We start from the raw sequence: 25,823 nt of genomic DNA, 5'->3' as shown, positions 1-25,823 counted from the left end.
TCCCTGTTCTTCTATATTAGATGATCAGAGTGTTCTTTTTCATATGATACAAATCGTGAATTTTGGAGGATGGCAAATACAAGTGTTATGAGTGTGAATGGATGGTGGAAACCCTTTTTCTGACTTGTAGGGTATTTTGACAGCTCAGGGGGACACATGAGAGCAAGATCCAGGCTGGGTAAGTTGCTCTTCAAGACTTATTGCCCATCTTAGATGTATTTGCATTGAATAGACATGAGGCTGTGACAATGGGTTGCCCAAGCTGCAGAAAAGTTTTCAAATGATGCTGTAGTGAGCACTGCCTGTGACTTAGCTTCACAGCTGTCTAACTCATGATCAGGAATAACAGGTAACTCCTTCCAAACATTTCATTCATCATGGCTTTGCTTGGTATATGGCACTAGATTCCAGGAGTTTTTACTGCAGAAAACTTTCAGGTATGGATTGTAGTCTAGTTGAGTGCCATAGGTCAAAATTACTGTTTTCCTAACTCAGATATTCTGGTAATCTTGTACACCCATTCTCTGGTCTGAGCTGTATGTCTAAACTTGGCTCTGTTGCTGAAACTTCAGCTTTTACTAAGCCATAGTGTGCCTTCTAATCAGTTTGAAGAGGAGTTGAGCTTGCATCTAACTTATAGAAGGACTGTCCAGGCTCCTTCTGTCTCCTCCTAGCCCACAGTGTTGGTACAGTGCAGTTGGTGTTAGAACATTTTTTAAACAGCCTTGTGGTGAGAAAGCTGAGAAAAACCATACATAAGACATCACACATTAGGCTGTGAAATTAGTCCTGAAGCTCTTAGATTTCCATTCCTTTGGTACCTGCTCTCTTTTGCCAGTGTAGAAAGGTCATGCAGAATGAAAATATGATGGAACATAGCTATGGATATCCATATGATGGAATAAGGAAACAATTTTTTCCTTATTGTTTGTGCTACTTTTGATAGGTGACAACAGGGGTACTGGATTCCCTTCCGTAGATACAGTGGATGGTCCCCCATATACTACAGGTTTGTGGAAAAGATGATGTTTATGCTTCAGCTTGATTAATGCATCCAGAAAACTCTGGATCAGCAGAGTCTCACTCTGAAAAGGCATGTAAGAGTAGTGAGATATCTGCTTGATAGAAGTAAACATTTTCTTGATTTTATTTGTTGTTAAAACATAAGTACTAGTTCTGATACTTATTTAGAATAAAATTAAAATTTTGCCTGTAAGATAAGTTTCAGTATCTGAATAGACACATGAACTTTTGTAAAATAACATGATGTAAACTGACTTTGCTGTGTGAAAGAGGAAATAACTCTGTTTAGATGGACCTTGTAATATAGTTGGATTCTGATCTAAGGTGCTCAAACCTGAAAGAAAGCTTTTTATTTGCTGCATTCAGCATGTAGATGGATAGACTGTGAAGTGGGTCACCATTATGTGTACACTGAAATGATTGTCTTACAGAAATTTTATTTTTAGACATAGGATTTAGAATAGACTTTATGAAGTGAACTTCATGGAACTCTCTGTTGAATTACTCTGTAGGTTACTATTTCAGTTAACATTAAAAATCTACAATGATAATTCTGAGGCAGAAGCTGTTAAAGAACCTGATGCTACCTCTAGGACTGAAATTTTCTGGATTGCAGATTTCTGATTTTTACTATGAAGCTAGACTCCATCCTTCATACAGACCTTAGATGTTGAATGATTTATGTAGTTTTGGAACTCACTATTCTGCTTTTTTTTCCTGATAATGTTAGGATTTTAAATTCAGTGTTCCATTACAGTCCAAATTATTTGCCTTTTTGGCCTTACTTATTTGCAATACTTCCCTTAGTACTTAGACTACAAATTAGAGTTTAGATGTAAAAAGTGAAAAACCTACAGAACGTCACATCTCTCTTTGAAGATCTGATGAAATTACATTTCATAGAATCATACATAGCTTGTGTTGGAAGGAACTTAAAGATCAAATAGTTTCATCAAATAGTTTCATGTCCATGGGTAGGGACACTTCCCACTAGGGCAGGCTGCTCAAAGTCCCATCCAACCTGGCCTTGAACACTGCCAGGGATGTGGCATCCACAGCTTCTCTGAGTGGTCTGCCCCAGTGCCTCACCACCCTCACAGTAAAGAATGTCATCATAACAGCTGATTCAAATCTCCCCTCTTTCAGTTTGAAATTATTGTCCCTCGTCCTGTCACTACATGCCCTTGTAAAAATGTCATTCTTTTTTCATGCATGGATCTTTGAACTCTGGTTTGTTCATAGAGTCATGTTTTTAATCAGAAGTTGTTTGTTCTCATAGTAACCAGATCTTTTCAGTAAATAATTTGGGTTTGATAATTTTTTTTTTCCTCTTAACCAATGATACTTGGAGCACAAAAGTCTGGAAATATAAAATTAAATTGACATGAATCCAAAACAAAAGACTAGAGAGAGAAATTTCACCCAGCTTTCTGTCTTGGGAAGGTGTACTTTCATATCTAAAAATTAATGTTTAACATTCTCTTGATATTTGAATAAACAAAGTGTTTAGGCTACGAAAATTAAAGGGTATTTTTCAATTATTCAAGGATATGTTAGGTTTAACAAAATTACACCAAGCTCCTTTTGAACTGGAATCTCTTGATAAGCAAAACTTTTGTTTTTAAATTGATCTCCTCACCATTACATCTGAGTTCTTAGAATTTCTGAAACGGAAAAAATTTCATAGGTATACTTCAAAAATTGAGCAAGTTTTGGGGGTATCGTAGACCTAAATTCTAAGTTAAGTACATTTTGTTAACAGCAATTTACTGAATATTTTGATGTAAAATCATAGGCATTTCGGAGGTGTTAGTTAAACCTAAGACTTGATTTTTTGGATTTCGTTTTCTAAGAAATACATCTGTGTAGCCGTGTGGACAGAGATTGTAAGGGTTTTATTAGAGAGTATGCCTTTATGGTATTTTATTTGGAATAAGCATCACAATTAGCATGGCAATTTCTAGGGATCTCTTTTGGAAGAGTAGAAAAATAATCTTTAAACAAATGAAGAGTAATACTGTTCATCTATTGATCCTCTTGAAGTCAATAGCAGAACCTCCATGACAGAGAGGAGCAGTTTTGATGTAGTCTGTTACTCTTATTTGGAGTTGTGTTTTAAATCACTCAGTATTTTGATTTTTAAACAAGAGAATAAAAAGTAGTGATACAATAAGAAAGTAATAATTTGTGACATTGCTGTAATTCTTATGGCTTGAACATCAGCAGCAGGGGTTGGACTCAAAGATATTAAAGGTATTTTAAAACTTAAATAATTCTATGAGCATTTAACAGGTGTAGACTTTTTAAAGTAACAGTTATGTGAATTTAAATTATCAGATTGAAATTCCTGACTCTTTTTTTAGTTACTAATATAGTTCTAAAGCTTATGTTCCACATGGAGCTCTTTTTTTACATGCAGCTCAGAAATCAGTAAGATGTGTGTCAAGTTTGTAGGTGTATTTCTTTTTTGTAAAAAGAAAAAATAAAGTTGAAGGAACAAAATCAATTCCGGAACATGACTATAACTACATTTCTCTTATCTACTGACACTATTTCTGTCTTTTGTGGTTTTGGATTTTTTCCTTTTTATATATTGCTCAGGTTTTGTTCAAACAGATATGACATCCAGTTTTCTTTAAAACAGTCTTATGATGTATGGCTTATCTACTCCTCATTTTCCTGTTTTCTTTTATTTTTCCTGTGTGTTAATGGCATAATGGTTATAAACAGGTCTTTCACTGATCGTAAGTGGTAATGACATGTGTTTGCAACTACATATGGCCTAAACCATGCAAAATGAGGAACAGAATGTATTTAAGGAACAGTCAGCAAAAGTATGGCAACTTCTACTCTCTGACAAATTTCTTACACTTACTGTATGAAGAGTTGTCATTTTTCTAAAACAAGCGCTCAATATCTTTAATTTGTAATTTATTTGTTGAAATTGTGGGTTTACTTTAGGCTTTATGGAAAGTATATTCTGCATAAATAAAATGGCTATGCCTATTTGTCTATTGCTGAAAAAATAATTAGCTTACTAAGGTGTTTGCTTTATTGATTTTAATCAACTTTGGATCACCTCATTTCTTGATTGGCATGAATTTGGAGATTTATTTACTTAACCTTTTTTTACACTGCTTTTTCTGATTTTTGTCAGTATACCTGACTTGTTTTATATGAGGAATGCCAGTATTTGAGATGGTAGTGCCATGTGATAATTGTACCGAATTTTTATCTTTTCTGTTGAAATGAGTATTTGTCTTAAGAATATGCTCAAACAGTTGCAAGCAAGTGATGTCGTCAGGATCTTTTTAATAAGGGATAAAATAAAACTTCTAGTTAGTCTTAAGAATGTATCTTCTGAATCAGATTGATTGATTGAAGACTTTACTGCTTGCCAGCTTCTCGTTTCTGTCAGAACACCACTGACAATGGAGTTTTATGAGTTTCCCCTCATCAGTGCACTACAAGGTCAGCTCAATCCCCTTCCACTGACTTTTTACACTAACCAGCTCTTCTAGTTACTCCGTCCATGTTTAGTTGTGCCAGGTAGATGGTTTACATAATTTCTTCTCCAGCAATGGAACTGAGATGCTAACCTCCAGCTACATGCATTGACCATGTGGGTATTACATCATCTTTGTCTGACACAGGTGTTTGAATATGAGTATCTGTCCCCAGTCTTATGGCACTGAGGAGGAGGTTTGAGCTAGAGCATTTCACTTTGTGATTACCATAAGGTGACTCAATAGTATATTGTTGCTGCTTACACTAAGCAAACAAAGTTTTGCCCAGTGGTTTTTACAGAGTGATGGGGTGTGATCACAGCCAGGTAATGAAAACTCAACTGACAATGAGTCAGTGGTTAAGCCATGGTAACTTGGTCAACATGAGTCTGCTACTGGATGTCAGGGATATAACTTGAAGTAGCTGCTACCAGTGAAATGTGTCCTCTCTGAACAGGTTTGTATTGATAGCTAGGAAAAGTCCCGGAATACAATGGTTTAACAAAGTACCAACCTTGAGTAACATTATGAACTAGAATCTGTTATTTTCTGTAAGTCTTCAGTTTGGCCACAATGCTTGTGCTTTCTGAGTTTAAGGATGTAATGGCTACAAGTTGTAGATTTACAGTAAAGAAGTACTTTTCCGAGGCAGTTAACTGATAGTAAGTTTAGTTACAGAATACACAGTTACATATTTTTTTGTTAGGCCAGTGATATTTACAGCTTGAACTTTCACCAGAAACAAGTCCAGAAGGTGTAATATTTGTCAAGAAATTTAATAGCATGTGACATAAAAATACCATCTAATAAATAGAATAAGTTACTGCAGGAGAAACATTTGTATAAAACAACCATTGTTAGGAATATGAATTAGGATTTAGAAAATGTGATGGTGTGAAAATGTTTCCTTAATATTTAGAGATCTTGTTTTGATTGTGGATTCATGAGTCATTTCTGAAGGAGAAATATTTGCAGCTTTTTCATGTTTCAGCAATATTGTTAATATGTTTTTCTAGGTAGTTTTATGCAAATGGTGTGTTATGCTTCTGATTTTTTGTTACCAATGTAATATAGCTGCACTATAGTTTTCTGTAATAACAGGTAGTATTTCAACAGCCTTCTTTAAGTGAACTAGAGCGCCCTATTACAGTGCAAGAACCTGACATGGAGCTTTTACAGAAAAAATTGAAAAGGCAGATCTTAACCCTGCAAAGCATAATTTGTACACTACATATACTCCGGAAAACAACAATACAAGGACTGGAAGAAAGCATGAGGTAGGGTAGTTTTATTGTCTGGTGTATTTGTGTGTAAGTCGGGCTGGTGAAGCCAAATGTTTTTGCTCAAGGGTCCAGATAATAATTTTAATATCTGTTGACGCTGCTTATAATTCTGGAAGCTTGTTTGAATAGTTCCTATGTTATCTGCCAAAGACTTGTTAAAATAGCTGTTGGGAGTAGAAGGTTTTACCTTATTAAATACTGAATAAGGGATTCTTAATTAAATGAACTGTTTGAAGGATAAATTCTTTGTAGGCTTGCTAAAATGAATATTAATCAGATATTTTGTGGTGTTTATCAGAATGACCATCTTTCACTGTAAAGAAAATGAGAGAAATATAAATGGTTATTATGATTTTTAAATAAAAAATATTTTTTCCAATTCTTGTCTTTTAGAGTGGGATAGTGTTTTTTTTCTAGGAAGAATGATGACAGTGTCCTTTGAAGTTTATACTTTCAACTTTGTATAGTGCTGGATTGCCTCTTTCATGGAGGCTCACTGTTTGACTTAGGCATTAAATAACAATAACAGCAACTATAAGTTATAGGAAATGAATGACATCTGTAAATAATTCTGTTATTATAATGGATCTATTAAATTAGCTGAAATTATGATGCTTTTCAATGTGTTCAGACTCTTCCTCATCTATTTTTTATTGTGGTTGTATAGAGTATGGGAAACTTGCAAGAGATCTCTTTAACAAGGTTGCAGTGGTGAACATGATTCTGAATGGTATAAATAATGTACAAGGGTGAAGCATCATGTGCACTTCCTGAGAAATCTAGTTTATCCAAATATGGTATCTCATAACATTTTCTTTGAAAAATATATGGCTTTTTCTTTCGTTATGATCTGTACTGTATATTAGTTTTGAGAAAAAACACACTTCTGAACATTTCTTCAGGAGCATGTGGTGGACTTTTCTGTGAAAATGTGCTTAAGAAAAAACCAAAATGCTACAAAGGCAGTTTAAAGTGAAGAACAGAAAGTGAAAAACAGCCTGGGAAACATGAAGATCAGGTGAGAGGAGAGGGTGGAGTTGCTTCACATGCAGGAAGCAGGTATTTCCCAGCAGCCCATGGAGAGCATCATGTAGAGCAAATGCCAATAATACAGGTTGTGGAGGAGCCCAGAACAAGTGGATATTTGCTCATGGAAGCTACAGCCTGTGGGGCGAGTTGATGCTAGAATAGATTCCTCTCTTACATGAACTGTGGTCCATGGAAGACCCACTGTGGGATAATGTTTGTCCTGAAGGTCTCCAGCCTGTGGAGAGGCCCTGTGCTAGAGCAGGAGAAAAGTGTAAGGAGAAGAGAATGGCTCAATAGAAGCTGTAATGCATTGATTGTAAACCTTTCACCTGTGTGGCTGAGCAGGCGGTAAAACACTAGGAGTGATAAAATAAAGTTGTGCCTGGGAAGCTCGGGAGCTGCTTCTGGGTAGGGAAGGTGTTGATTAATTTTTTTTTTCTTTATTTCTTACAACATAAATATGTTTTAAGTGGCAATGTCTTAAATTGATTTTCTTCAAGCTGAGTCAGCCCATGATGTGAGTGTAAACCTACCAGCTTCAACAAAGAAGGGAAAAAGAGAGGAAGGAAAGTGGGAGAGTAGTTGAGTGGGTGTTTGACCTTTTGCCAAGGTTAGCCCCTCACAATGTCTTTTTCTTTTTCCTCAGGGGAAAGTAAATGAGACTGCTGTGTTTGTCATGAACTGTGTCAAAGTAAAGCAATTACACTGCCTTGAGTTAAACTAAATACAAATTTTAAAGCCTATTGTAGAAAATATCTTCCTGTTTTATATATGTAGATCTGAGTCATGCTCTTTCGATAGTCAAGGCTGTTTGGTATGTCCATTTTTTTCAAAAATGCACACAAGTCTATTCAAACTTTTGGGTACTCAATTAATGAGCTGCAGATTCTTTGTATTTAGACAACACAGTAAGTGAAATTGTGGAAATACTCTGGACTTTCTAAAATAGCGAAGGTAGTATTGCTGTGGTAGTGCTTTACCCTTTACCCTTTTTCCCTTTCAGTGAGATATCTTCTCATTCCCTTGTTTTTCAGCCTTTTATGATGAAATTATTAATGTCAGAAGTTATTGGGAAATTATTTGACAGGAACAGTATGTTGGTTATTCAATGTTTGTTTTAAAAAGATGATCCTTTTGACTTTAAAAAGACTGTTGTGGAGCTCTTCATTCCCCCTTCATTCCCCTGTACATCCCCAGGATACAGAGAACAAATAAGCGTGGAATCACTTCTGATCAGAAGGACACTGCTTTGATGACTTGCTGCTCTAAAAAGACTTCGGAGGCTTTGAAAGAAGGAATAGTTGGAAAGGTGTTAAAAATAAGAGCCTGACACAACTGTGATAAATATATGGGATATATGGCCACACCACTGCATGCTTCCATCTATGTTTGTATATATGCAACAGCATATATATACATCTATAGCTTTGTGTTGGTTTCTTTGTGAATTGCAGAAATCCACATCCCCTGCCTATAGCTGTACATAGTAGTAGAAACAGCTTATTCTTCAAGAAGTGGTTAAAAGCTTTGTTAAATATGGTTGTGATGCCCTGTTTCATGATTTTTAAAAGTGTGTATTTAGAGGTAATTGTAACTATCATAATCCAGTCTATGTGAAAAGTGATATGGCTGAGTACTGCTTTGTATGAAGACTTAGGTGTCAGTGGCTTGACTCTTTTTGGGGCTTAAACTTTGTAGCTTTGTGGGCAGTATATGATTTCTGTTAGCTGATTAAACTGACATTCATATGTCTGCTGGCTAATTCAGTACGATTTTGCAGTTTTCTGGTAGGTAAGCTTTCCCATGGCACAGTGTGTGGGAGTTAAAACTGCCTTTTATTCACATACATTCTATATCATACTTCTAAGTCTGTAGTGTCAGGATACCAAAAGATGTGTTAACTTGCAGTACTGATAAAGTTCCTGTTAAAACATAGTGAGTCAAAAATTTGGCATTTTTCTTCCCTAGAATCTCCACCTGTATCTGGTCAGTCTTGGATTCAGTCTCAACAATGTTTCTGTCTTTTCAACTGATAAAACATAAAGATTTCTGCCCACTGTCCTCAGAACTTTATCCTGGCAGTCATTGGTATCATGGCTGCACAGAAAAAGTACTCTGAAGACATTTCAGGAGGAGTTCCGACTTCTCTACTTTGGCTTGGTTTGGGGTTTTTTGTTGTTGTTGTTTGTTTGTGGGGTTGTTTTTGGTTGGTTCTTTTGGGGTTTTCTTTTTTGGTTGGTTTGTTTTATTTGGCTTGTTTTGGCACTTTATTCAACACGAAAACTGTTGAATTCAAGAATGTGGCTATTTGCAGTTTCGTCCCATGGTGTCTTTTGTGGCGCAGATAGATAAGGTTGTTTAGAAATAGGGATATTTTCTTTTTCTGCTTGTGTGCCTCCATTTTCAGTCTGTGTCCCATCCACTTACCTGCTATATCTTTATGCCAAATCTTCTGTCACAAACTTTCATATCTAGTATACATTAAAAGTCTGTTTATTTCTTGTTTTCTGCTATTTGGTTTAGTCTTTGGTAAAAATGTTTTAGGAACATTCAATAAAAAAGCCTTCTAATCTGGATTCCTTTACTGACTTGGATTAGCATTCTTCACTAATAAAATTGGAGGGGTTTTTTTTGCTCCTAAACACGTAGAAAATTTTTGAAATATTACATTTTGAAACATTATATACATTTCTGTATATATTTAATACAGGTGTGTCAAAACTTTTCTGTAGAATTTGAGGACTAAATTACAAATCATATGTTTATATTTGGCGGCAGTAGGAGCAGTAAAATTTGCACTTATGAGAAGGGTATTACAGATGCCATCTTTCAAACTGAGTTTTGCAGCAGCCCCAGGCAATCCAATTACAGTGTATTTTACTACACAGGTTTTTTTGTCTTGGTAAAACTGTTTACCTCCTTAGCAAAGATTGAGTTCAAGCTACCTACATGCAACTGTAAAGCCCAGACCCGGTGCCCTTTCTCCACAGACCTTTAGTCTGATCACTAGAAAGGTGAAAGCAATAGAATGTTCTAACACATATCACCAATCCTAACCATTGTAACAGGGAATCATTCCATATTCATAAGTAGTTAAAAGAGTTCAGCTTTTTCACATACCTTCACTCTAGCACAATCCGAAGTAGTTATATATAAACTGTATATTTGTGTATAGTATACATATATATATATATCTTTACATACATATATAACAAAAATTTTTTATGTACTCATTGTATCTGATCAGCTGTGACTACACTATCAAGACAATGAATTTTATCTTTTCCTGTATTTTCTTTTTCTCTTTTCTCTGTTACTTCTCAGCTTTTCTCTGCCTATTTATTCTTAACAATCTGGTGCTGGTTGATCAGCTCAGCAATCTGGTGCTGGTTGATTCCTTTGTTATCCTTCACCTTGGCAGCAAGCAGAGTGCTTTTACTTTATATTTCTGATTTCAGAGAGACTCTGTATATTCCAGATTTTCTCTATAAGAACATAAAGTTTACCTAGAAAACAATTCTTAAAAAATAATGCATGGTACAGTCATATGATTATCAATGATTAAGGAATGTAGAAGATGGGAGGATTAGGTTAGATTTTTTTTAAAAGCTCTTCATGAGCTTTTGTTCATGAAATCTGGAACTTTGAAGATGATTATATCATTAGGTGTTCGGATTTTAGATGTACTAAAATTCTTCCAGGGTGTTAGTTCTGGGTTTCTGCAGGTTGCTTTGGTTTAGAGTGGGGGGTTTTTTTGGTTGGATTGTTTTATTTTTGGGAGAGGGGGGAATGTTGATTGTTTTTGTTTTGGTGTTTTATTTTGGTTTGGTTTTGGTTTTTTTGGGGGTAGTGGGTGGTTTGATTTTTTTGGTTGGTTGTTAGGTTCTTTTGGTTTTGGCTTGGTTTTTTTGTTTTGTTTTGTTTAGATTGGTTTTGGTTGGGTTTTTTTGTTTGTTTTGGTGGGGTTTTTTGTTTTTGTTTTTGGGTTTTTTTGTGAGGATGTAACACTGATTTCTAAAAAAGTTTTGCTTGGTTGTTTGTTGACCTTTCTTATATCTCTTTCAGGTATGTATCACAAGGGAAGAATCCTGAAAATCAAATGACAAAACCATATTGGAAATATTTACATTCATAAACATAAATAAAAATATGAGATAATACTGTTCTCTGATATTTTGTGATAGATTTTTTATTCTCATTTTGGAAACCCATACTATTTAAAATAACAATATGGTACACGATGTCTGATAAATATTTGATACTGGAAGATAGTAGTCAAAGAAAAATATGTCAGTTGCTAATTAAGATACTCTTCAAGATTAGATTAATTTAACAGACTAGTGAAAATATTGACATATACAGTGTTGAAGAATTTATCCTTAATTCCTTTTATTGTACATCAGTTATTTCACAGAGAAAGTAGCATAATGCAACAAGAATAATTACAATTTACCTTAGTTTCTGTTTGACTTTATGTGTTGCCACAACAGTATTTTACCTTATTGGCAGTAAGTGTCTGTTAGTATTTCAATATTCTTAACCGAAGTTATTCTGAAAATCTGAAAGTCTAATTTTATGAGGCCTTTCTTTCTCTGCCATAAGGACATATGACATAGAATGAACAAGAAAGCTGCCCAGTTTAAGTGTTACTTTCACATACTCTTTCTCCAGATTGCTATATGAAGCTGTACATAATATAAACACATATTCTTGTCTCTGGTTAGTCACATTATAGTTAATGACCATATGGTCATTATGGTATAAGATCTACTGTCTGTTGTATTTATATTCCTCAAGCATATTGTTCCTTCAACTTCACAGTGTGTTAAACTATTTCAAAGGGAAAAAAATCCTTTCCCTCTTGTTTCTGGTTGTCCTATCAAGTGTAACCTTGGACCCTTATAGAGCAATTAGACCAGCCTCTATCCCCTCCTTTGTAATGAGGTTTCTTGCATTTCTGAGTCTATAACCCTTTAGTCTTCCCTAATGGGACATCATTATTCTGAAAGAAACAATGTAAATGTAAATGAATATTCTCATTAACGAGTCACAGAGAAACCTTTAGTGGTAGCGCTGTGGTAATTCTGCTTGTTATTTCTCTGGTATTCCATGCAGATTTTTTTTTTTTTATAATTCATTATTAGTATTCAAAATTACTTCTTCTTTAATTCTGCATGTCTTTCATAATCTGGTGTTCCAACTAGTTCAACCATGTCCTTGTTTTATTCTCCAGGAACCACCTGTGAAACGTTCAAGGTCTCTGTCCCCAAAGAGCTCTTTTAGAGGCAGAGGAACTAAAGAAGCTTAAAATAGCTGAAAGGAAGATTGAAAACTGTAGAGAAGACACTACAGCTAAAGGTGAACATTAAATAAAATAAATAAAAAGCCTGCTAGCTATAAGCTTGCATGGATAAAGATATACCAAAATAAACAGACCTTTTAAAAATTAAAAATATACATATTTTTATGGACTGCAAGCCCCTTTGGATTAGAGAGCACTATCTGTTAGTTTAGCCTTTTGCTTTACTGTGTGAGAATCCTGCAGTCCTGTGGAAGCTTAATTGAGCTGTCATCAATAACATGTACTTGTTAAATACATTTTCAAATTTTGTGTTTGAGAATATATATTCTGAGAAATATATCTGTTCATATGAAGTAATCAGAAAGTAGAAGCACTGAAAGTAAAAGAACTTTTTTCTGTATAATAATGCCTACTTTAAAATGCTGAAATCAGTTATTTGAAAAAGATGACCTGTGGAAACTGTGCAAGTTTTGGCTCAGTTAGTTACTGGTCTAATAAATGCTGTTAAAAAACCCAATAACACTCCCTCTTGCTCCACCCCTTCACCAAAAATCTTAATTGAGCTTGTTTTACAATTTCTCATTTTCTCCCTGTTTCAGAAATTTTTGTAGCTGTGTTTTTGTTGGTTTGGTATTTTGTTACAGAAATACAGCAGTACCTTTTGAGCAAGTATTGGTTTAAAATTGCACCTCTGAATGCAAAATGCAAACCCTGAGTCATGTTTTCTTAAAATTAAAATCTTAAAATTCATCCTCTTCTTCCCTCTCCTCCTTCTCTTCCTTCTCCTCTTTTTTTCTTCTTGTTGCTCATCCTTGTTCAGTTATGGAATTTGAAAGATATTTTCAAGTGTGCATAGTCTAAAAGAGAACTGGTTATACTGAACATCCTGTGATAAAGGTAGGTAAGTGAAAAAATTTGGAAGCTATACCAACCATAGTGATAAGTTAATTTTAGAAAAAATTGTAAATGGGAAGTATATTTCAGCACAAGTGCCACAGTTCATATATCTGTATACTTGGAGACATTGTCTTAACACATATAGAGTATATGAACAGGAGAAGTTATTCAAACTTCAAATCAGGATTCTAGGTTGTTTTTTTCCTTGGAGGCAGAAAATTAATTTTGTTTTGTTTTTTCTCTCCGTTGAGAAGTCCAAGGCATGTCCCACCAGTTAAAACCTGAGAATTCGCCTTTGGGAGACTTCCTGTCCATTACTCTTACTTGTCCTGCCTGATACTGATACTACAGATTGTTCTGGAACTGGGGGCTGCAGCTGTTCTGCTCTTGGAAGCAAAACACACATCAGTATGGTTGTTGCCTGAAAAGACAGAGAGCTCCACATTTCTTCTGAAAAGGGGAGTGAAGAAAAGCAGATGCAGAAGAGAAAAAATTCTTTCTGCATAATCACATATAATAATTTGTACCATTCACAATACTGCCTTTACTTACCTTCTTTTAATCTTAAAGTATAATTTAAAAATCTGTGCAGCTTTATGATGTTACAGGTGTGGGATCCATTATCACAGACATACATGATGTCTTTAAGGGGTAAATCACTCCTTGAATGTGAACACATGAACTTCTTGCACTTTCTCCTGAAAATCTACTTGGCTTCTTTGCAGTATGCTTTTATGCATTAAAAGAGGCTGTAGAGGCCCAGGTCATCATAATAAACACTGTTGTGGCACTACACTCATATTTCTATGAGGCTACTCATGAAACATGAATGACAGTGAACTAAACTATCATAAAGTTAATGTCAGAACATTTCTGTTGCTATTCTTTGATTTCTTAATGCTATTCTTCTCTCAGGCATTGTTTTCCAACAACGAAAAAATGCATTTGATCAACATTTTCAAACTGGTCCTTGCATTATTGCCTCTTCAAACAAAGCATGTATATATGATACTTGAAATTTTCTTGCTCAAAGAAATAGTTGTTCTGTGAATACCACCACTGATGGTTAATACATACATGTCTGGAACGTGAAGTGGTGACTTATACATTGGTCCTTTTGAAAAAATTGATGACCATTAAAAAAAACCCAAACCAGCTCTATTTTTTGGATTTCAGGAACAGGAATGCCCCAGTCAGTATTGCAAAGGAGCAGAAAAAGTCAAGGTCCCATTTGCAGGTTTTTCCAGTGCTGAGCAAGGAATGTAATTTCTGAACAAGGAAAGTTGGCTCTTAGTATCTTCATTGCTTGTATAAACTATGATCATTTAAATTCAGAATTTTTATACAGAATGGTTTTGTTTCTAGACATACTAAAAAGTAACAGAGCATGCCTGATTGCACCCTTGTTTACAGAAGAGAACATCAAAATAAATAAGAGTAATTTTTTGGTTTAAATAAAGAATTATTAAGCTGCTACTTAGATTGGTCCAAAGTATAAGTACTTCTGTCTGCTGTTGGTCTTTAGGAAGTGGGTAGGAGTTTGGTTGTTGATATGTTGGTATTTCTAAGAATATGTTTATCTTCTCCTGTATTGTTACCAGAGCTGTGATTGCTGGTGTAGCCTAAAGGAGATAATTTTGGCTTTAACTGGAAAGGTCTCAAAACCAAGAGGAGCTATTCTCTTTGAGTTTTCTCATCCTTTTTAGGTTCTAAATGTTTGGATGTAAATAAAACTAGAATATGTGTATCAGTCTTTAGGGCCACCTTAATATTTGTTTAGGTGAGCAAGACCACACTCAGTGTTTACCTCAGATTTCATATGTAGTCCTGTTCCATGAATAGTGTTTCACATGCTGAAAATAGATGGATATTGCAGCTTACCCACATAAGTGTTTGTGGAAAAAGCCATTTTGTATAACTATTTAGTGCCTCAGTTCTTTAACCCTAAGCATAGCCAAATAATTGAGTCAGTGTAGTTTTTTAAAATTTCCTTTTTAACTATAACTGAAAGTCTATTTCAACAAAAATTGAATTAGTGATTAGAATCTTCTGACTTGTTGAACAGCCTGACAAAAGAAAAAAAATTCAAAAAACCGGCATTTTTTCCTAGGCAGTGGGGTATTTTCTGCTACAGATTTAACTTAGTATTCCTGTTTTTCGTGATGGCATGGGAAGTACTATGGACGACAGGGACAGCAGGAAATAATCTGGAGGTCCACTAGTGCTAGATATGGTTTTTCTGTAAATATATACAAAACTGTATACACGACAGTTTTAGTTATTAAATATAACATAATTCAGACAGAGATGAAATCTAACAGATTATGGAAATTTCAGTGAATATTTTAAGTCCTGAAGTGCTTAATTCAATAGAGAGAGTCATTAGGGCAGTTAATTGTCTAATTTCTATTTCTGCAAGAGCAGAAAAAGTCATAAGGGAAGGCAATAACTGTAGCAGAATGGTTAACAGAACAGGTGAGCAATAATGAAAATGTAGATTCATAAATAGGAAAGGCCAAATTCTACAGTTAGTTGCATCTCTGAAAGGGCATTGACACTAATATGGTTCTGAGGATTTATATTGAAGATGTTATTTTTCAGTGCCTTGCCAGACTTGAACAGTTTTTGCTAGCAATATCAAACTATCTCAGAACAGTTGTTTCATTAACTTCTCTTGAAAACACAAATCTAAAATTGTATTCTTATGAAAATTTCCTCTTGCAAAACTTAGTAGTGGTCTCTGTGTCTTAATGTAAGATTTATATTGCTATTTATGTGGTTGTTTTTTATATCATTGTGGTATTTACATGAATCACTTAAAAACTGGTCAAAAGTACTTTTTAAGCAATTTGAAATTTATAAATGTATTTGGTTCAGAGGTTGTTTCAGAAAAACTCCTACCGCCACCCACTTTGGGAAAGTATTAATGAAAATTTGCTTCGGACTTGATTCTGTTCCTAAATCTCTTTGTGTTTCCTGATCCACTTCCAGAAAACTACTGGAATTTTGTATGTAGTACCATTTGAAACTTTAGCTGGTATCTTTCAACTTTGTGCATCATGAAAGCTGTGCTACATCTGATAAGCCAAGCTTAATATAGGTACTTTGTAGTTAGCAGCACTCTGAAAACCCTTGGCATGTTTTTTATGAGTGGGATTCAATTTTTATTGTTTGCAGCTCGACTATTGGTCTAATTATTGACTAATGATGAAAAGTCCTTCTTACATATAAGCAGAAAATACATACAGATAAGGTATTCTGATTTATTTAGTTCTGTAGGTTGCTCTACAAGCAGAACTCTCATTGAACTGAAAATGAAGGTCTGATTGCAATTTTGCTACAGCATAATGAATTCTTTGCTGGTGAATTCTTTACTGGTATATGCTGGAGTTTGACTGCCTTTATACTGTGAAATGATTCTTCTTAGTTTAATTTTTTTCTTCCAGAGCACTGGATTGTCATTTAGGAAAGTCTGTTTTTAAGCTTACATGATGTTATCCTGTAATATAAAGCAAGGTGTATTTTACTTTTTGTTCTGTACATTTTTGTGTATGGTTTTGATTATATAAAAACGATTATACAAAGCATTTTTATTTCTTGCTTGCTGCATTACAAGAGGACAAAGTCTGTCTGTTTCAGGTATATATATATATATATATACATATATATATGTATATATATATATAGAAACAACTTAATATGAGATGAAATCCTGAAGCCATTTAGATGTAGGTTTTTTTCATGTGGTCCAGTATTTCCCTTGAAAATACATAGATAGTTTTCCATTGGGGAAGAAAAAGAAAAAAAGTAGTTTTAATTAAAAACTAGTGCAAACAATCCTTTTCAGTCTTGTGTGTTTAAAAATGTATTAGACCTATGCATTCGCCAGATAAAAGCTGACATTTTGGTAGTAATTTTTTAAACTTTCAAAGCATGAAAATAATATTTAAATGAATTGCAAATCAACAGAATTTTCCAAAGTAGTATTACAAAAACTTTGACCTCAAGGACTGTGACTCTTGATCTTTCTGTTTATATTTCTGAGTCTCATAGCAGTGCTGAAAGGGAACTTTTGTTTCATGTGATCTGTGTAACAGTCTCTTACATTTTGTCCAACTCTGATTTTGTTTTTCTGGTTCATACAGTCTCATGAATCTTACGAGCTATGAGCAGCCTATGGAAACATGAAGAGAGGCTGCAGATGTTACAGACCAACTACAGAGCACTAAAAGAGCAATTAAAGCAATGGGAAGAGGGCGATAGCAGGTAAGTTACGTAGCTCATTAAAAACATTTCCTTACACAGGAAATCTGAATAGAAGTATTGCATAGGTATTCAAAAGAAAATGTGATTTGAAGGAAGAAGCTACTATGGAGTGATCAAGACTATCCTTTGTTGTATACTGGCTTATCCCTATATGAGGAAAAGTATAGTTGAAACCAAGAGGAAAATATATGAGCTCACACCTTGACTTATTTTATTTGGTCTCTCATTGAGAGCCTGAGTACTGGACAAATGTCAGCTAGGACTGCTTACTTATGTTTAATTCCTTACCCACTTATTTTGTTGACTGTATTTTTTTAATTTTCTGTAATGCAAAAGTTGCATTAATGCAAATAGTTTTTAAAAATAGTTTTATTCATTAAAATATAGAATAATTCTGTCTAACATTAGTGTTTCATATATTAACTGAAGCTAAATCTCCTTCCTTATTGGGGAAAAATGAATAATATGTGCATGAAAACAGGGTGTTTTTATCTGTTAAATTATTTAAAATAAATAATTTCTGATAATTTTACTAAAAAAATGCAGTAATGTATCTTTATTAATGGAAAGAGGAAAGACTTACTACATAAAATTTGCATAATGAACATTCTGTACATCGTTGTCCCTTAGGCTCTATACAGAACAGTGAAAATTTTATGCAGAAATTCTTCTCTTTTTTTAAGTCCTTAGCAGACAGAATTTTTGATAAACAGATGCAATGGGAAGTATGCAAACATTTCTTATCAGCTTACTTATCAAGCACTGCTGTTTCTAGGACCTGTTTCAAGAAAGTAATTTCCTGTGGCTTTAGCAGGGCTAACAGCTCAGTAAACTTGTGTGTTTTACTAAATGTAATTCTTTTCACAGTTAGAACAATACTGACTAATCTTGGAACTAACTTTATAACTCTCCCTGAACAAAGGAGAGTCACAGAAAATGCTGCAAAACTGGTAGCTGTTCAGAGTCTGGGGTGCATAAAGCATCCTACCTGTGAATGATAAACTGTTCCTCATATATAAGTAATGCTATGGCCTATCTTAGTAGATTTGCATTGCTTTGAAATACTGCATTTACTTACAAGTGGTTTGTCTTTAAAAAAGGGGAAAATATGGATGAAAACAATGTCAAGGTACAAATTACTACAGGCATTGGTAGCAGCACAGGAGCATGTTTTGAAATACCCAAGCATAATGACAAGTATATTTGGTTAAATGATAATGAAAAGGTTATAGTTTTTTAGGAAAAATATGAGGTTTTTTTCTTCTATATCACTGTTTCAAATTTAGTGCAATCTGGAAGTGAGGTAAGGATGATAGTTACTAAATTCAATAAAATTATTTAATTCTCTGTCTATACCTAACAGGCTTCCATATCTGCTTGAGGTCCCAAGGCTAGCAAGATAAAAAAAATTAATTAAATAAGACATTAAAACTTTAGACTTGATATACAGTGAAGGCCTGGGTGTTCTGGTTCCGATAGTTGAAACAAATGAAAAAAAAAAAAGGGAAAGAGAGACATAGGTGAATTCTGTTTCTACTTTAAGTAAATGAGACGAGCTTGTGTTATAATGAATGTATTTGGGAAAAGTAAGTATGGGGAGAATATAATGCTCAGTGTTCACTCTAGTCATCTAATTTTTTTATCTCTATGTAAGATGAGCTGAAATAACAAGGTTTCAATAATTATTTCCATCAGATTGGATTGTATGAAGCCACACTAAAAGAGGTTTGGTTTTCATTTTTAATATTATTAAACAAAGATAATAGAAAGACACAATAAAAGCAGTCTGTAACAATAAGACTGTTATTTTGGTATCTCAAAAAGGTTTAGAGTGCTGCTGTAATGTAAATTGTGTTTTAAGAACTCAGTATCAGGTGCTTATGTGACATTTCTTATCCTTTCTAATGATGGAGGACACCATTCTCAATATTCTTCATAGATTAGTATCTGTTATTGAGATGGCAGCTGATGGGACCTAATCCACCTGTCAGTGTAATACACCTTGCACTGATGTACGTGACTGCAAAGATGATGGGGCCATTAGGAGTTTACCACATTGTCTAAAGAGTTTTTTTCTATGCCCAGTAGGAATTTAGATTGCAGAGGGTTTAAATAGAGTTCATGAAGGATTTCTTAATACGATTTTTATCTTGGCATAATTAAAATACCTAAAAAAATTTAATGACAGAAAAACTGTAAATATTTTAATTTTATTTTTCTGTGCTTCTATAGTCTATGCTTTTTTTAATACATCATCTTTTCCATAGATAGTTAATTCCTTTATGAAATTATAGAAAACCAGTGTGATTTAGAATGGGCATTAGTTGCAACTTCCAGATTGGCTTGTTGGGGCAGTAGGGGAGCTGATGACTCTGCCTTTATTCTCTAAAGATTGTGTGATGATTTTAACTTCTTTCTCGTACCAGTATTCAAAGTAATGTTGTCAGAATGTGGGTGATACTATTCTGCCACATGTCACCTGGGAGGTATGGTGTCATACTAGCACAATATCTGTCTGAAAACTGTGTAATTGAACTTCTCTGTTACCACAGTGAAGGTTTCATACCTCAGAACATATACTTCATACAAATTCAGATTCACTGGATGCTGTACTTAAAAATCTGTATTTTCTGAAAGCAGGGGTGCTTTTTTCTGGTTCTAAAACGTTTAGATATTTGAATATAAGCAACCTTTTTAAACTCATAAACAGACTTGAAAATAGTAAAAGCAGAGACCAGCATACAGGCTCCTGTCAGCTTTGTCAAGAGGATCCTGATGTGATGTGGAGTGAATTGTCTTTTTTCAAAAGGGAACACAAAAAGCTGTTGATTGAGAAATAAGTTTGTTTCTTAAATGGTATTTAAGTAAAGAAACATACTGGTTTTTTTCTGAAGTGCTTTACAGGCCATACAAGAGGAATTCCTTGTAAAATTCCATTATAAAAAACATCTACTAAAAGCAGAAAAGGAAAACATAAAACATCAGCTTTTTTTTTTTTTTTTTTTTTTTTTTCTTTCTTCTCTCTCCCCCTTAAATCGGTGACAAGTTACAAGTGTTGCTAGCACTAACAGAAACTGTATTCCATGATCTAGGGATTGTGTTAATTAATGTGGCTCTCATCTGTGGAGGTGTCGCTCTTCATTAGCCTGTATTTTACACACTGCCGTGCTTCATTTTGGAATGAGGTGGTGAGGGGATAACCTAGCCAGCCATCCTTGTTTGATCTCTGTGATACATACGCAATGCAGAATGCCTCAGCTCTCTTGGTTCCCTGCCCTGTCCTGCTAATCCAGCTGAGCTCATTATGGTGTAGCCTTGCTGCTACTCCTGGAGCCAGAGCTGTCCAAGCTAATTACTGGTAGCAGCAGAGCTGCCTGTTAGGGTCTGGTGTGGATCTGCTAACATGGTCCTTGGTAGTGACCTGCAAAAAGCATGAGGGAGTTGCTCTCTTTCTTGCTGTGCACAGCCTGTCCTTTGGGGTTAGTGCTGATCCCTTCACACAGCTCTTTCAGCTGTAGTAAGTGTAAAACTTGGTGAAGGAAACTCTTACTTTAGAAAACAGTACAGTTTGCTGCTTTGATCTCATAATTCATAGGCTATTACACTCAACCAGGCAAAGTAAAAAAAATGTCTTTTTATACTAGACAAAAGGAAGTTAGTATGGTATAATTAGCCCTTTGCAGTGATTTAACACTTTCTGTAAGTAACTATGATTTTTTGTTTTAATTTAAGAATCAAGACATCATAGAAAGTTTTATTCAGACTTCGTTTTTGTCAGCTTTAAAGAAAATGTGTTTTCCCAGTGGATCACAATGTAAACCCGTTTTGTGGCAATACCATGAAGGCTGCTATCACAGAATTTCAACTGCAGCAAATTGTTTTGTTCTGTGTAGGTCCTTCTGTTGACCATAATCTCCCTTGGTGTATTATAGGCAATGTTGCCAGTAGCTGTGTTACATGGGGTATTCTTATATCTGCCAGTTAAAATTGTTTGCCTGTTCTTGTCACTTCGTTGTCATAGGAAAACACTTTTTTGCCATATATGGAATTGCCTGTGTGTAATTCCCCTTCCATCACTAATGAACACATTCACTACAGGCAATAGTAACTCAAGAGCAATTAATTACATAAGCCTCTTTTTTTCATGCAAAGCCATGCAAGAGGGATTGTTTATATACTGTGCACACCCTGAAGGCTGATGCAGTTGGAATGCCTTTCTAGAGTTCCTCTGCAGTTACATTTATGGGAACACTCTTATTTCTGTTGCAGATCATTGACCTTGACTAGACTGTGTTGAGGTGGTCTGAGCAACCCAATTAGCTCTTCAAAATACAGAGTTTATAAGGGAAAAATGGGTCCATAAGAGTCTGCATAGTAAGGACTTAGTAAACAAGTTAGTAGGCAGAATTGTGTTCATTAAGGTGAACTGCCTGTGTGATTTAGGTGCTGTTTGCTCCTTTTGGCAATGTCACTTACTGTTAGTTGAGTAGGGGAGAAAAGAATGCAAGCTGAGGGGTATATATATGTCTTTCTCTAATAATGAGTCTTTAATTTGTTGAAGGAAGTAAACGTTCAGGATTTCAGCTCATTATCTTAAGAAATCAATTCTAAACTTATTGTACTTTTGGATATGTGGATAGAGCTTCTTTATATTACTTTTTTTTTTTTTTTAAATTCTGTGAATAAAGGACAAGCTCTATGGAGTTGGACCAGTTACTAGTGTGTAATGTTACAAAGCACTGTAAGTCAAATCAGAGTAGCCCACAGCTTTTGTGAGTGCACTTAATTGTGATAGAGCCTACTGATTGTTATCTTAAGCTGATGTTAGAACATCAGTAAAACAAAACCAATTCACCATTGCCTAAAGAGAGTGTTTGAGTAAGGATTTTATTTGGTTTAAGTAGTTTTAACTTTGAATATGTATAATTTCTCCTCTCTGACTAAACCAAAGAGTGTTTGGAAAATAGGATTCTTTGCTGTTGCTGTTTACATATTTAATCTGTAAGAAATATTTTCTCCTCCATCTTCTGAGGGACAGAGCAATGATATAAAATGTCTTTAATATGCACATACATTTAATCATGATGTCTTAGTCTTCCACTGGACCTGCTCCAGGGGCTCCATAACTCCTTTCTAGTAAGGAGCCCAGAACTGGGCACAGACTCCAGATGTGGCCTCACCAAGGCTGAGGAGAGAGGCAGGATCACCTTCTTAACCTGCTGGCAATGCTCTTCCTAATGTGCCACCAGAACACACTGCTGGCTCATGGACAGCTTGCTGACCTGATGGCTTCGCAAGTCCCATTCCACAGAACTGTTTCACTGCACATCCAATTTTTCTGCTACCCTGATTGCAAGCTGGCTAATTTAAACTATTTCAGCCTTTCCATATCAAAATTAGTTAGTTGGAGCATAGGGATGCACTGTCTGTTTGCTTTTTGTACAGACTTGGAAACATATCGAGGACTGGATATAAACTACTGTGGAATCTCTACAATTTTAAATCTTTCATTCTGTATTATTTGTAGGCAACCTTGTAATAGATACCAGCAACAGTCAATTATTTGTACAAAGAACATTCTTCAACATTAAACTTGATGACGTAAGTCATCGTTTTCATAGCTAGCTAGAAATTTGTTGTCTGTGTGAGTTCTGTGTGTTGTGCATGTCATCCATTATAGGAAGTGTGCTCTGGGTCTTAAAGGATATGGAATCACTACAAGCTTATTTGTATCTTTCCTCTGCTGTAGCAGCTATTTAATAAATGTTTCTGATAAGTTTTTCCTTTTTTAGGAAAACAAGACCTTACGGTTCTCGCTTTCCTTATTCCCCTGGAGTGAAAGCAACTGTTGTGTAGTTGTAACTACAACTAGTAGTAACTACAACTAGTTACCAGCAACACCATGTGATGCCCTTCTTGCCTTTCCTAGCTATCAGAATGGGTATGGTGGAGAAAAGATGAATTAAGTGAGCTAGGATGCTAGCAGTAAGAAATACAAACATAGGCTTTATTAGTTCCTTTGCTAGTTGGATGTGTGTTCCCCTCCCCCCTTCTTTAACTAGAGAACCTGCTGAAAAATGCAGTTTTGATTATCTTGACAGTCTCAGACAATAGATACCTGGTCATCAAAAATGTTTTTTTTAAACCTCCATTGTTTTGTGCAACATCCAAATATCCCAGTAATTTTTACTTTGTTTCACTTGATAGGTACAGCATATACCAGATTAATTTGTAGCAAGTGCATTCATTCTACATGAGCTTTAAAAAGTGTTACCTACAGCATATAGCCCTTCTGACTTGCATGTTTTCCTGTAAAGTAGTCTTTCTGGTTCTCAGTTTTAGCAGTTCTGGGACATAGCAAACATCTCACTAATAATTACTCAAATATAATAGGTCAGGCCTCCTGTTTACTTCTTTGTATAGTAATTCTGTAGTTCAAAGCCATGTATAGTTAAAATGGTAGTGTGTATGTGTTTGTTTAGGTTAGGGAAATAAAAATCTGAAATAACACCTCTTATTCTGCTGAACGCATTTCCAGTCTAAGTTCTGCAGTTAGTCTTGTGACTCCTCTGAAGGTTTTGACAACATGAATCCTTACTGCCTGAACTGGATGTTGCTCAGTGAAAATGACAGGCTCAAGTGTGAGAATGGAAAATACTGCACTACAAATAATAGTAAAATGTAATAAATCAGCAGCATTTGGTGTTGAGGTATAGTTTCTAAAAGATGCTTTTAAAGGACCAAGTCATAACTGTAAATGCTACTTGAACTCATGTAGACACTTTACATAATGAACAAAATTACCTTTTTTGTGAAGAGATTAGTTCTTTTTTTTTTCAGCAAGCTTCCAGTTATTTTCACCAAGACACAATGTCAACTAACGTTTTCCAGTGAGAGGATTCTGTTAAGGATGATAAGACTAATGCCTTTTTAATTGTAAAAATTAAATGTCTTGTCTCTAGAACATTTCTTACCTGTGTCCACCAGATCTGGTAATTTCCGCATCCTAGCTAAAAGACAAATTTTAGGACTTAGTGTGGGGGTTTTTTTATATCAGAGGTTATTCTGTTTTGCCTTTGTTCATTCATATTTAAAAACTACTTAATGTCTGTACTTCAGTGCATTTTCATATATGATGGAATTGTGTCATATTGAAAAACAAGTCATGCTGCTAACATTTTTTTTTAATAAAAAGCCCAGGTAAACACAATTAAAGTTGCATTAGTGATAAAATTTAGGCATTGCCAAGGACAAAATAGCAAAGAATGATGAAAAAAGTTAAAGACTGTTAGCTTTCCTTTGTATTATTTTCACAGAGCTATTGCTTGCCTTGCCTTGTTGGATCAGGGGATTTCTGTAGGCTATTTTTTTTTCTTGTCCCTACCGTCTGGCCTAGACAAAGGTTTTCAGCATATAGATGGAAATGTCTGATGTATTAATCTACGAGAAAGTACTAAGTGTGTTATATTGCACTGTACCGAATGTTCAGAGAAGAGCTTATAAATCTACAATCTGTAGCACCAAAGCACACTGCTGCTAAAATGTCAGACAGCTATTTTAAAAGAATAAAGAGCAAGTAATGAAAATAGTTTCTCTACACTACCTTCTGTGGAGTTCTAGGATTTCTGGTAAAGGTAGCAGTGTGTGGTCCATTCTGGCAAGACGAATTAACATCACCGTGCTAATTTTCCACTTGCCTTTACATAGTACTGATTTTGGGAGGGAAGTCATATTTTCATGATTCCATGTATCTCAGCTTTAATAATATGATATGGAACTTCAAACGACTGAACTTGAAAAAATGTAGAAACATTTATTTCAGAGAGTACAAGTAATATTTCCAATGAAAATTATTAAATATCCTTTTAGGTATTCTTGCTTTGTCTCTTGAACTCTCTCCTAAAGTGTACTGTTCTATAATTCTAAAAAGCTGGATATGTGGTTTAGTGGACCTTTATTGTGAACCAGCATGATCTTTGTGATTAAACTACTTAGCTGTCTTTTTGTTGAATAGAGCAGAATATGGCATATGCACGCAAAGGTTAACCTATCTTAATGCTTTTGGATCTTTTTCCTAATTTCTAAGGATTCAAAATGCATTTTCTAAGAATTATTGTTGTATTTGCTTTTTTCAATCACAATCACATGAATAATAAATATGGAATCACCAAATTTTTCCTAAACTCAATACTTCAGTGGAAGAAATCATTAAGCAATTTATTTTTATCCTTACTTTGCATTATTGGAAACCAGCTCTGTATTAACAGCAGACTGTAGGCAAGTGACTTCAGTTTATTGTCATCTGAGATTTATAAAGGTTAGAAGGACTGATACAACAACAAAATTCTCTTGATATTCATATGGTGGGTGATAAACCCTCGTACTGTGATCTTCTCTGGGTTGTATTGATGGCGGTGGTACCCCAGTCTTGCCATTGAGGTTGAATCTTTCGTGAACTAACTACAGGTACAAAGACTGTTTTTAAGGCTGTTTTGATGATCTTATTTTAAAGGAATG

General features: G+C 34.8%; 1 protein-coding gene across 1 annotated transcript in view; it reads left to right on the top strand.

The window, feature by feature from the left end:
- The window catches only part of CNTLN (centlein), a 168,571-nt gene that overhangs the window by 58,288 nt on the left and 84,460 nt on the right, over window positions 1-25,823 (top strand). The window contains 8 exon segments of the mRNA XM_066338871.1: window positions 5,631-5,715; window positions 5,718-5,806; window positions 12,075-12,121; window positions 12,123-12,174; window positions 12,176-12,199; window positions 17,186-17,216; window positions 17,219-17,306; window positions 20,017-20,142. Of these exon segments, the coding sequence (XP_066194968.1) occupies window positions 5,631-5,715; window positions 5,718-5,806; window positions 12,075-12,121; window positions 12,123-12,174; window positions 12,176-12,199; window positions 17,186-17,216; window positions 17,219-17,306; window positions 20,017-20,142 (542 nt within the window).

This window comes from Sylvia atricapilla, chromosome Z (assembly GCF_009819655.1).
Source record: "Sylvia atricapilla isolate bSylAtr1 chromosome Z, bSylAtr1.pri, whole genome shotgun sequence".
In the NCBI taxonomy this organism is placed as follows: Eukaryota; Metazoa; Chordata; class Aves; order Passeriformes; family Sylviidae; genus Sylvia; species Sylvia atricapilla.
Note: the sequence above shows the minus strand (reverse complement) of the source record. Positions and strands in the feature narration are given on the sequence as shown.